The 13,502-nt window shown below is 36.0% G+C and overlaps 1 protein-coding gene across 1 annotated transcript; it reads left to right on the forward strand.

Moving 5' to 3' along the window:
* Positions 1 to 11,793, forward strand: PTCD2 (pentatricopeptide repeat domain 2). Its single transcript, XM_039729612.1, has 6 exons — positions 1 to 118; positions 2,794 to 2,885; positions 5,639 to 5,752; positions 7,200 to 7,274; positions 8,016 to 8,129; positions 9,518 to 11,793. The coding sequence occupies exons 2-6, from the start codon at positions 2,817 to 2,819 to the stop codon at positions 9,740 to 9,742; spliced, it is 597 nt and encodes a 198-aa protein (XP_039585546.1). The 5' UTR covers positions 1 to 118; positions 2,794 to 2,816; the 3' UTR covers positions 9,743 to 11,793.
* Positions 11,794 to 13,502: the final 1,709 nt, after the last annotated feature.

A 13,502-nucleotide genomic window follows, 5' to 3' on the forward strand; every position in this document is an offset into this window, starting at 1 on the left:
GTACCATGAACAGAATAGAATCACAGCATTACATAATTTTAAATTTGGGCCACTCTTTATGAGGCTGTGTTATGAGCTAGATCTTGAAAGACCTGCAGTAGAACTTATCAAAGATCAGGTAATTCCCCTGTGTATATATTAAATATATTGTTGTTCTTATTATTAGTCAAATATGAGCAATGGTATGCTACATATGAGCCTTGCATGAGCTGATAGACTTGAAAATGTGTCGCAGTAACAAAGATATCTATGACATTAATGTGGGTGTGTAGATCACATTGTTTTGTTTTTGTTTGGTTTTTTTATTTTAGTGTAATAATTAAAAGGAAAGTAAATGCTATTTTGATTGGTAACTTTATTTCTGTATGACTGTATAATTTGAATAAAAATTGAATAAAAAGTATTGATGAAAGAATAATTACTTAAATGAATACACCTGATGCATGTTTTCCTGCATTCTGTGTTGCATTAAATCATTCTTCAAATGAGCACTTGTAAGTTTTTCTGTGGTAGTCCTCTGAAATTCCTTGGATTACTTGCACCAACAGGTTCACTGTGTTGCTCTGTACTTCAGTTTCTCTCTGAACACTATAGAGGTGGTATGATATCAGCTCAGGAATTTGGCCTTTTTAGTGCTGAAGGACTGAAGGACTTGTTTCTGAACATTTCTAAAATTCTCTGTGAGCTATTATGGCAAGACAATAATCAGGTCCAGTGTGTGCATTAATGTTGTGACTTCAAAAATCTCTGGCAACCAATGAAAACCTCACTGATATTAATATTCATTAAGGCATGAGATAGGTCTAGCCAGAAATGGGAGAAGTCTTGCTATTATTCTTAAGTTAGGCATGTGTAAAAAAAGAGTATATGTAGTTTCTATTATGGTTTGAGGTTTTTTTATTGAGATCTGTGTCATTAAGGCAGGAACTGCTGTACTTATAGTACAGGTGGATACAGTTACAGTACCACTTCTCCAGATTCTGCTGCAGAAACTCAATACCTCTGATATATTTTGTCTATTCCCAACACACAGTGTTTAGTGTCTAAAATTTAATTCCTCTCTCTTCTGATACTCTTACTATCATCAGTCATGCTCTTGTGCTGATCATTTGATATTGTGATTAACAAGAAATTCATTAAAAAAAAAAAAAAAAAAGGATTGTGGAACTGTCTGGGAAATTTCTGTTTAATTTTAGTGAGCTTTTGACCATAATGACTTACTGGTATTTTAGACATCATTTGACAGAGGGACAGACAGTCAAGGAACCCAGAGAGTTAAATGCTAAGCTTGTAAAGATCAGACTTATTCCAGTAGGAAGACCTCTTAAATGCTGTGCACAGTAAGACTCTTCACTGTCCTGATTTTTTATGCTTGCTCTATTTCCTCTCCAGAATTTGCATGGTTTTTTCTCAGACAGTACATCATTCCATATTTTGATGACTATGTTGTTTAAAAAGGGCCATTTTGAAAGTAAGTACTGTATTTGCTAAGGCAAATTAATTTTGGGGAAGATGCTTCTCACTATAGATGGTGCATGTGTGTGTATATATATATATGTATTGGCTGATTTACTATGGTTTTGGATGGCCAAACATCGTATAAATGACTGTGGATTTGAATGTGTTGCACTGTAGTGTAATAAAAATGAAAGGGTCTATTTGTTTCACATTCTCTATAGAATTCGTGCCGTTCAAGTTCCACAGAACTGTTGTTATCCAAGAGAGCTTTTTCCCCCAAACCTCTTCACTGAACTGTTACTTTTCTTTGCTTCGTAATTTCCTATAGCGTTTTTTCTTCTCTATTCAAAACCTGGTTTATGTGAGCTTTGGAATGTTAATTTCCTCAATGTTTTTTTTCTCCATTCTACATGAGCAAGGAAGAGTACCTTTTTACTTGTATCCTCTCTCAGAGTGGCTACTGCAATGTAGAAGTCCAATGCTTCAAATCAGTTTGGCCCTGTATGAAGACAAGGAGAAATCATCTGACCTAACTTAAAAGACTTCCCATGAGAACACCTTAAAGCTTTTCAAGCAAATTCCTCTATTTGATATTTATTGAACACATAACAGCTGGTCTCCTAACATTTGGCAAATTTGAGTCCTAAAAGTTGCAACTGGGCCATTGTAAAAGAAACCTAGATCAGCACCTAAATGCAGAACCAGAGGATACAGTCTTAAGCTGTGCCAAGGGAAATACAGGTTGGATATTAGGAAAAAGTTTTTTGCAGAATGGGTGGTGAAATATTGGGATGGTTTGCCTGGGGAGGTGGTGGAGCCACCATACCTGGATGGATTTAAAAAAGATTTGATGTGGCACTTGATGCCATGGTCTAGTTGAGGTCTTAGGGCTGGGTTGGACTCTGTGATCTTGAAGGTCTCTTCCAACCTAATGATTCTGTGATCCTGTGATTCAGTGTTGTGAAATGGGCCATGTGAGTTAATGAGAAGATGCTATGTAGTTGGCCTGCAGTGATGGAAGCTTTCTGGGCAGAAACAAGAACAATGAGGGTGGCTTTTTCAAGTATATAGAATTTAGTTTTAGATTTTCACATAAAAATAATAGAGGAATAAGGCCATATGCTAGTGTAAATTGAAAACCTTGCTAAGTTGAAAGAGATCCAAATGACTGTGCATTAAACTTCTTGAATTTTTTAAATAACAGATTTCATTTTACATTCATATTTTAAAAAAAAATTATTGAACTCATACCTTATCGACTTGTTTCTTCTTTTCAGTTATGAGAGGTACAGTCTTAAATTTATGAAGTCAGTAACACTAATATATTTTTGATAGGTGCTTTGGAAGTTCTGGTTGAAATGAAAAAACAAGGTATACCTTTCAGCAGAGAAACCTATCTACTTGCAGTTGCAATATGCTATAAATTGGTAAGTATTATGAATGAATAAGTGTTTGAAATGCCTCTTCTCTTTCTCTTCCTTTTTTTTAATTTTAAATTTTGGACTTTTTGGGTTTCCATATTTTCCCTGTCATGATTTTGTATCTAGTGCAAGTGTTTTAAACTTATGTATAGTCTCTAAGGTGCTTCATTGTACATTATATGGTGCACATACCTTTGTTTCCCATACAAACAAAAAAAAATCTCTAAAAGGTTGCATGGACAGGAGCATTAAGAAACAAATTTAAAACAAAGCCTTTGATTAACTTATTCTTTCTCAATGATGTTTCCATCTCTTCAGACAATACGCTGTGCTTCAGCCTCAGTATTGGTTTTATAGTCTTGTTTCCTTAAGGCATATACATGATATGTTCTATTTGCCAGACATCCCCCATCCATTTCTCCTCTCACCCTACAAGCAGTCTTGTAATTTCATTTCTGTACACAAATTTGACAATGAATAGAGTTGTAATCTGTTCCCTACATGCCTGATGAAAATGGACAGTTGAATGGAGAAAAGAAGTGTAAATGAATGTCTTCAAGTAAACAGACAACCCCTTGAGGCTTACCTGTATGCTTAGTTCAAAGAAAAAGAGCATGAGTGTGGTAAGAAACTAGAATACATCAGTTCTATTAGTGTTTTCTTAGAACTGTTTCGCTTTCATAGCAAAGTGAAATCCTAGAACTTTTTTATTTTGATCTTCCTCTCCAGATTTGAGTCAGTTCTGCAATACACTCTTCCAGACCCATCTCTGGGTCAGGAAAAGGGTTTTGAAATTTTAATGTGAACCTTTCCCAAACTCATTTGGGAACTCTTCTTCCATTTCATCATCTTTTGTAAAGATACTAGCTGGAGAAAAAAATTATACCACTAGACTAAACTGCCTCAGGTTTCTCAGTTAACCATACAATGAAACTGAGTGCATTTGTGATAACAAGGAGATGGCCTAAAATGGTAGCTCAGCAGTAGTTTATGTGATTTTTCTGAAATTCTCAGTTCCAGTGAATTAAGCTGCCTTTAGGTCTGCTGTAGCTTCTTTCCTGAAATGTTTACAAGTTTTTTTAACATGTCCTGCAATTAGAGTGCTGGGATCCAAGGTATGTGCAACAGGAATAGGTTCCCAAGGCTTCTTTTTCCTCTACTTCTGGCCCTACACATATTTTCAATAGAGAATCTGGCCCATTATTACTATTGATGAAAAGAGAGGGGGAGATGCTTCTGCACTGTCACCTGGTTGGGTTGATTAGTCACAATACATTTGTGGGGCTTTTTCACTAATATAAAATACTAGCAGTGGGGAAGTAAGCTGTAGTAACCCTTTATGCACTAAATAGGATTAGGTGGTGCTCTTTTAAAAGCTTAATCTATTTGGCTTATCTCTTACAAGGAGGAGGAGAAAATGTGCAGCTCAAGCTTGCTTTTTCTCATCATACAAGATAGACATGTCATAAAAAGTCTTGAAATTAAGTATATTCAAGATGCAGTACTCAAATAATAGAAATAATGGTAGTGGTATAATTAAAAGCTTTGCTGGATTTTTACCATTCTTGGTTTCTTTTGAATAACCTTGCCAGAGAGCAGTAGACAAAAATGTACAAGGCTTAAACTGAGATTATTTCCAGTGGATAAACAAAGGAATTAATGTTTAATGTTTGCACAAAGGTATTTTTGAGGTCAACTCTAAAACACTTCTGGGTTGGTTTAAGTCTCTGTAAGGCACTGCCATACTCTGAGGTAACAGATGGTCTTTCCTTTAGTGCAGGAAAGAGCTATGGGCCTTTTGATGATAACAAACTATTTATATAATAATAACCAATCTTCTGGTGGTCAAAATATTTCTAAATTTTCAAGGAACATATTTTAAACCATATTTTTCAGGAATGACACTTTGAATACTAGGAACAGAAATCAACACCAAATCTGAGGACTATTATCCATATTGGTGGTACTAATTGTTACAAAACCTTCCTGCTGCCAGCTTTTAGGTTTGACAGATACTATTTTGTTTGGGGTCCAGTCAGTTCTACTTGTGATTTCCAGTGTGAGCAGCATTGGTTTGGAGAGTTGATAGTTTGAGAGGTAGCACACAGCTAAACTCATTGCCTTTTAGTATCGTCTGTTGAAGATTCCCAACAATAATGGAAGCCTTCTGTGTTGGAAAAAGGCAGATTTCTTAAGCTGTAATATTAGAATATATAATTTGTAAGCATTTTCCATTAATTAATCCTTAAGAGAGGCTAAAAATGTCTGAATGTTCAAATTCACATGTATACAGATTTCTTTAGTGGAATGGTACTTAATAGTTCAAAGCTTAGAAAATGTTGATTTTCAGTAACTATCTAATGTAGCTTTTGTAATAAAGTAACAACAAAAATTAATCTTCCTTCCTGATTTAGAAATTATTTGAAAGTGAAAATGAAAATGTCTGTTTGTTTAGGATACTGGTAGGGCTGTTTCATCTGTTGCAGAAGCCCAGCTAGTTAGGGCAAGGTGTAGTTGTAAAAATAATAGAAGTATTTATACCCTCCTGTGACCTCTGTCACTTCAAATATTATATTTTTATGTTGTGTTTCTCAAAAAGAGCTTCACAGAATCTGCTTGGTTGGGTTCAGATACATATTGCTGTTGTGATTGTATAGTATGTTGACTTCTGAACACCTTCTGAATATGATTGTAGGTGCCTATACTCCTTTCAGGTAGCCAGAATAACAAGCACAACTTCCTCTGATATTTCTATGCAGGACAACCCAGAGTCTTCCAAAATCTCTGCGAGACTGCTTGAAGAAGCACAGCTAAAAGGTGACATGTTGCCCCTGCGAGCATACTGCTTTGCAATGGCGGCTGCTCTCAACCAGGTGTGGTCTCTTTGTTTTCAGTCGTGCCTGAGACTCTGGAGAGAGAGAAATACTCTCGAGTTTTGCTCTAGATGGGGAGTGAAAGGAAGCTAACATGGAGAAATTATAACTATGTAATAGCTTCAAGTATTGGAACTTCGGGGCTCTTGAAATAGTAGGATTATAGATAATGTTCACTCAAATTGAATATGGAAGTTTCTAAATCTCAACATATGTCTCAAGTCTAATGCATGCGTATTTTGTAATAATATTATCTAGAACATTAAAAAATTATAGAGTTAGGCCTCTAGGTTAGGTGTCACCATGGATCTAGTCCTGCAGATATTGCTACTTAGTGGTAATTTCCATTAAATAGAATTAAAATGATAATTTAAAGTATTTGCACAATCATCTCTTTTAAATGTTTGTCTTGGGAGGCAGACTCAAACATTTTGATATGTGTTTCACTGTGTTTCTACAGGCAGAAACATATTGTGGAATTTCTCCACAATATGTTTCTGCCTGTAGAGGTTTTGCTTTACCTCATATGCCTAAGTACTGGTTTGAAGAGGCTCTGACACAGCACAGGGTGAAAAGTGGAGCAGGAGAATAACTATTAGGAAATTCTACGGTTTGGAATAAAGTTTGGATTTCCTCTGCCATTAATTTTTGTATACAGGTTGGGTATGTCCTGAACCTTCTCTGTTTCATGTTAAAATAGAGGTCGGAGATACTGGAAGTGCTATAAATTTGATCTTACTCACAAATTTGGATGGATGGAGTAGAATTGTTAAAAGTTTCTATGCACTCTGTGGTCTTCTTCACTCTGTCTGTGTGAATGGAAACCCTGAAAAATAGTATCATTGAAATAAATTTATTCATGTCTACAATGGCATGATAAAATTCTTGTATTGCAAATGGAATAATGTTCCACATTACATTTCATTGTTCTTTAAACTGAATTAATTTTGTACAGCACTCCTTCCTGTAAGAAAGATGTTTCTTGATCCCAAGTAACATTGCTTGGTCTAGTAGATGTCAGTGTAACATTTAATGTCTATTCAAATCAACTGATGACATAGATACAGTATCGTAAATATGTATGTCCAAAAGGTTAGAAGGGCTGGATAAATACACAGAGTAACATATGCTGAACTTCATTATTCTGACATGTGTTGAGTTGAGCATGTGTGTAAACTTTCCATCCTTTAGGTGATCTCATGCTCCGTGGTGGTTACATGTGACAGACACACACTGTACTAAAGAGTCAGATGGCATGGGAACTCCAGCATGGGGTATTCCTTTTGCAGGCTGCGTGCTGTTTGGTGTCTGGGGGTCTTGGTAAAGGGGTTCTAGATGCTGCATTGTAATTTATTGAAGAGTTGTGAAGGACTGTTGTTTTTCTTTCATTGTGCAAGTTTCTGACACGTGTATGACTATTTTTGTATTCTTTATGATTCCTTCCCAGAACGATGTAGCACAAGCCAAATTTTACTGTTCCCAGATAATGAGAACAGAGAACAAACTATACAATAATCTTAAAGTAAGTATGCTTGCCTTGTATTAAAATCTTGCAGAGTATGCTACACTGGCCAATAAACTCCCAAGTGCAAAGTAACAGAAGATCAGCCTCTTATAGGCATGTGTTGGTAGTGTTGCTGAGCTTGTTTTTGAGCCAACGGACAATTTTTGTCAGTTGGATGACTTACATTCTGAACTGTTAACAATCTCCACCCACTTTTTAAAATCACTTCCTGCAATAGGTGGGAATGTATAGTAGACCAATCCTACATCTGTGAGCATAGACCCATGAACAATTTCTAGCTATGATTTTGGCTTTCTAGCTCCAAAAGATTTTAAAAACCCAGCTCCAAGTAAATGCTCTGCCCACTTTAAGCCTCCTTCAGCCCTGCACACCCTATCCACATGTGTACATGCAACAGTTTTTTCTTTAGTTGTGTAGCCTACAATCTGAGAGAAAGTCTGCATGTGCCGTGTAAGTGACCTCTAAACCATGGTAAAATCCACTTTATTCAAGAGCAGGTAGTGCAGCTTCTCCAAGGAGCTCTGCCTCAAGCCTCAACCTTCCTTTCCAGGTCCCCAAACATTTGAAGAAATTGATCATTCCATCTCTTTCTTTGCAATGGATGGATTTTTCTCAGTGCACTGTCTGGGAATGTATTTTGCCCTGCTTTGCTTCATGTCTTCCTCAAACACTTCTGTAAAAATTTTCATTCTTATGATATATACTGTTTGTGTGGTGTGTTTATGTTTTTATTTTAAGGTTCTCGTCCAGCTCAGATCTGGTTTGCTAAAAGAAGTAATAAAAACATTAGAGTCAGCAGTGGAAGTAGATACACCTCCCTTTGTGAAAAGAACTGAGTTTTCTGAGCAGGTGGTAAGTATACAGTGATGAGAGAAGGTTCATAGTACTGGGCTGAGCCATGACAGTGGTGGTTCACATACAGAATTTCAGGTTGAGTTTGCCCTGCTCTAGTTGTTTGGGTTCTGGTGCATTCTGAGGCCAAAGCAGCTGGCTGGCTTCCTCTGCTCTTGGACAAAACACTTAATCTGAAGCAAACTTATCTGTTTGCTTCACTTTTTATTTCAGATCTTGCTTCTAGAAGCTCGTATTTCATCTGAATGTAGGTGACACTTTCCCTAGTGGCGTTAAATGATTTAATCTCTTGTCTCCTGTGCTATTTTCATTTCATAGGAAATGAGAATAAAGTTTCTGGTAACAGTGATATTGCTAAGTTGGTAGTATATGAAAGACCTATGATGCTATACAGGGAAGTGTGATATAGGAAATAGTAGCTCTTGCTATTTAACAATATTTTACTGTGAAAACTGTTTTTTACAGCCTTGAACAATAAGAAGGCTTCCTTCAGAACACATATAAAGCCCCTCTCAGTTTGTCAGCATTTCTGCTGCTTTTCCTGAAGCTTTTTTAGTATATTATTTTGGATATGCCTATAGAACAAGACATTTAAGACTGTGTTAATAATTAAATAGTTATTCTTTCACTGCTGTCTATTAAACAAAATTAATAACTAATAGGCAAAACAGTAAATATTACAAGAAGGAGAGGGCCAACCTTTCAAAAATAGCCCATATATATTAACTGCTGTGTTGAAAAGAAATTCTTTAAGCAGCATTTTATTTTGTACAGTTGTTGTAATAAACATTGCATGTGTTAGTGTTGTATTTGTTTTGACTTTGGGAGATTTTTAGCTGCCAAAAGAAGACTAAGCCTTAGTCCTAGCTGTCCCCTTCCACAAGAGTTTATTGATAATAATATTTTTAAGGGATTTACCTAACACTTGAGCTCATACTCTTGTGTATGGCAAACAGAACTTCTCAGTCTTCTATGGTCTGAATTTTATGGATTGGTACTGTACTGTGCATTTACGAAGATACATCATAATAATTAAAATTGTGCTGATCTGGAAAGTAGATTCCAGGAAGCAATTATGTTTCCTGGATTTAAATAGAAAATAATTGTGTTTGTCTGTACTAGGGCTGCAAATAGGATTGTACGACTCTGAGGAAGTTTTAAATCTAATAAACTCTCTTTAACAGATAACCAGTGCCTTTCCACCATTTTGTGGTGATGCATAATGTACTTTCCATAAAATCCTCATCTTATGAGTCATTGCCTTAGCCACCTATCTTACACTGTGTACTTTGGTTTTTTACTATGAGTTATTGCTTTTCTTCAGTGTGGTGGTAGAATGAGAACTCCATTTGCTGAACTGTAACAATATGTCATTTTCTCTTCCTTAGCTGGCTGCAGTCAGGGAAAAGATGGAAGAGAGCCCTGACCTTTCTGTCAAATTAGGAAATATTTATAAGAAACTACAAGCTTCAGGACAGATAACCATGTGCACGCTGGAAGACATGCTTTTCCAGATTCCTAGTTCAAAGAAGACCACTGCAAAGCTTTTAAATCAAAAACAATTGGGCTGTCAGGGTGCTAATCCATTTTGGTCAAATCTGTTGTTAGGATAGCTCTGTATTTGATGCCAAACTGAACTGCTGATAGCATCTCTTATAATCCGGGTTCAAATAAAATGTCTTTTCCCTTTTTACAGAGTGAGAGTTTTAAGTTGTTTGTATAAAATTTCATTTTAAAAACAGATCATGTAGCTTCCATGTTTTAATTTTGATCATAAAAACAAGCTGCAACAGTGGGTATTTGTATGTTGTTCAGAAATGGGAATGATAAAAAGGCTTGACTTTTTGCTTAGGCTTTTGTATCAGGATTTTCCTGTGCTAAATATTCTGGAAGTGAATGGATGGAAGTGAGCAAAATGAGCAAAGTGGTATGAGTATCTGTCCTGACTTCTGTGGTTCATGAGAAGAAAATTTGGTCTTCATCAGATTAATTGTTTTGACTGAAAGGATAGAAGATGCAAGAGTCCAGATAAAAGAGCGTGGAAGTGCTTGAAGTGTTAATTCAAAGTCTGTAAATCTGAAGGGAATCAGGGGGAAGCATAAATCTTTTGTTCACTTTAATCTTTTTCTTCTAAAGAAATATATTAGTATTTTTTTCCTGTCAACTGGGATCATGGAAATGCCATGGGAATTAGCATGGTGACCAAGTGGTTGTTTTCTCACTTGAAGGAAATTCCTGATCAAAAGTCACTCTCAGAGTGAGTGACTGCACAAAATGTTTCCTTCTTTTTTTCCGATGTTAGGATTCCTAGATAAGCCAATCTTGATACAAATTTGCAGCTAAGTAAGAAAAAGTTTTAGAGCAATTCTGGCCACATTTTTAGCTATAATTACACCATCTGCATAATTTACCCTATTTTTTGATTGAAAAAAAGTACAAAGAAGCTTTACTTTGTCCAGCTTTAATGACTCTAGATCAAATATGCTGGACTCTAGCAATAAAAAGTTGTTTGTGTCTGTGAATCCTGTGTACCCAAGAATCTGAACTCACTCACCATCCAGAATAGAAGGAATTGGATACAGAGATGTCTTGGCTAACATTCATGTGCCTTTGGATTCCTTTGCATGTGAGATGGTGAACACATTGATAAAAGAACCTGGCAGTCTTGTAAACAGAAGACTAGGTGGAACTCAGCTTGATACAAGCTGAGTTGGGCTGCATTATCTCTCCTCTACCTTCTGTTTATTTTGTCTCTGCCCTGCTCAAGCAAAAGTCATAACTCAGAGTACATTTTCTGTGAATACATATCTGCATCTATGTCACTGAAGCCAGTGGGACACCAAAGAAACAAGAACTCATCAATGCTTCAAAACAAATGTGGCTTCAGTCAGCGGGATGTTTCCTTCTGAAGCTCTAGCTGTGTAACTTATTTCTTTTGTCACAGTGTGTCTTGTTAATATTTAAAATGTGCAAAAACTGTTACAAAATAGATGGAATTTCATGCAAGTGAAGAATAATATGAAGTGTGTATCGCACTTCTGTGAATCGTGTGTACCCTTTTTATGATTGGTGGCACAGACTGAAGTACTACATACATTAATCTAAAACCACAGCTATTAATTTTTCTGTAATATTGTGTAGTATGTAGTTCCACATGTAGTTTCCCTTTGTTGAAAATTCTTTCAACATTTCCAATACTATGTGGTGGACCCTTTGGAAGTTCTCAATCATTTCTCCACAAATAAATTTGATATGAGATTTGTAAAGGCTGCTTGCACTGTGGCATGGATTAGTGGTAAAAAATTAAAAGGAATTAATTACTGTTCAGTTTACTCTGTTTGTATGGGCAGGAAAACTGTCTGGTGTCATCCAGTACAATTGGGACCACTCTTTTGATGTTGAAAGTGTATAAATGCCATGTTTTTAAAGGCCATCAAAAGACAGTTTAACCCATTTAGTTTTACATAGCAAATAAATAAAGTCAGTTCTGTTTAACTTCCTAACTTGGCACTTTAAAACTTGTATTAATTACAAGAAGTTGTTGCACCCTAGGACTGTGCATGTGTGCTTGTTCATTCTAATGAGAATTGTTTAGCTTCCTAACCAAGGCTGTCTCCTACCTGCAACTGAAGTAATCATAACTTTTATTAAAATTGTCAAAATATTTTATGTTTTCCATTCTGTTTTCTCATGACTACTTGTTTTCTCGAAGTTAGTGTTTTCTTGAGGTTTATTTGTAAGTTGATTTTTTAAAAGGGAAATAACATCTTTGTCTTGAGAAAGAAAGGAGATGCACTTGACTAACAGTACTTCAGTAGAAAAGGAAAGCAGGGACATAAGATTAAAGGATAGGTTCAAAGAAACATACACCAAATTCAAACAATTAAAATTAGAATGTTGACTGTTGCTCTAGAAGTGTGGTGGAAGACTGCTAACCTTTTACCTTAGGAAAAAAAAAGCTGGGAGAAATAAGAAAATTCTAATATTTATGCAGCTGATTTCCAGCTAAGTAATTTGTGTCCTACAAGTCCCAGAGCCTGTTATTTGGGTAATCTTGGATTTGGGTGATTATTTATCAATTCATCTTTTGGTGCATCAAGATTCTAAGCACACTGATTTTCATGTTGAAGAGTCTTCAATCTGATGCTTAGTTGAGTGTACTTAGGTGATGATGGTATCGCAGCACCAAGATCAGGAGCCCAAGCTTGTCTAAAGACAGGCAAATACTTAGGGGTTTTGCTGGATAATAGTGGCTGGAATGTCAAGGGCTGAGTTGCTAGACAGCTCTTACGGAGACAGCCTCAGAAAACAGGATGAGCATTGTTACTGGAATTGATACTCCGTTTTTATCAATGATGAACCTTGAACCCAAAGAGAAGTCAACATTCTTAAAATTAATTAACTTTATTTTTAACAATCTGAAAAAAAACCCCAAGGCATTTACATTTCAAAGTGAATTGCTGCATTTTTTTTTCTCTAGGTTTCACAGAAAGAGATTCTGTAGGAAGTGCTGCTTAACATTTTATGTGTTGTAAGTAGCCATGGTGAGGATCTGAGAGCTCTTCGGGGTATTCTGTGGAAAAGGACCTCTCTTTAGCATACTCAGATGTTCTTTCTCCAGTAAAATGCAACATGAGTTTTGTGCATGTCCTTGCAACAGCCTTTTGGAACAGTGATCCAGGAGACAGCAGGTGGCGTTTCTTGACCATACTCTCCTGCCAACATTATTTCCAGCGATGGCCTGCAGTGTCACTTATGTAAGGCCAGGGCAGAATTAATTGTTTGCCCTATATTTAACATGTGCCATCTTAAAATGGACAGTCCAGACAACAGCTGCCTCGAATTGTTAGTCATGGTTGGTGATGACTGCAAACCTAGAGATTTACAGCACTTACTTTGAAATTTACAGCATTTATCGACATAACTTCTCTTTGTCGATGATCACAGTACAGTGTGTACAGTATTCTGTAGAAATCCTAATAAATTATCTAGATGACAGGCTGTTGATGTTGCTTCTTATAGACCAATGACAGTTATAAGTTCTTATATTGGTTATACCTTTAAGAGAAGGTTGGACCCCTTTTCTTAATTGAAATTTAAATTGAATTTAAATTGAAATTAATTTAAATGGAAATTAAATTAAAATTCTTAATTGAATTTTAAAAGCATTCATTTTTACATTCAGATATATATGGATTGTATGCAGTCTTCAAAGGACTGACATTTCTCTGCTGTAGATGCTTCTGCATTTCTCCATGAGTTAATACTTTGTTGTTTTTCATATTCCTTTCCACAAACATCTTGAGTCTTGGTGAGGAAGGTTCGCCTTTTTTGTGCTTCTCCAAAGTGAATTTTCTTCTTCAACACAAGGTT

Source organism: Passer montanus, unplaced genomic scaffold (assembly GCF_014805655.1).
Source record: "Passer montanus isolate IOZ18808 unplaced genomic scaffold, ASM1480565v1 scaffold7, whole genome shotgun sequence".
NCBI classification, from domain to species: Eukaryota; Metazoa; Chordata; class Aves; order Passeriformes; family Passeridae; genus Passer; species Passer montanus.

What these genes read in the sequence shown, in the direction of transcription:
- PTCD2 (XM_039729612.1), top strand. Translation starts at nt 2,817, where the DNA reads ATGAAAAAACAAGGTATACCTTTCAGCAGAGAAACCTATCTACTTGCA. An exon ending in TTGCAATATGCTATAAATTG is followed by an intron (nt 2,886 to 5,638) that starts GTAAGTATTATG and finishes ATTTCTATGCAG; the next exon opens with GACAACCCAGAGTCTTCCAA. An exon ending in CTGAGTTTTCTGAGCAGGTG is followed by an intron (nt 8,130 to 9,517) that starts GTAAGTATACAG and finishes TCTCTTCCTTAG; the next exon opens with CTGGCTGCAGTCAGGGAAAA.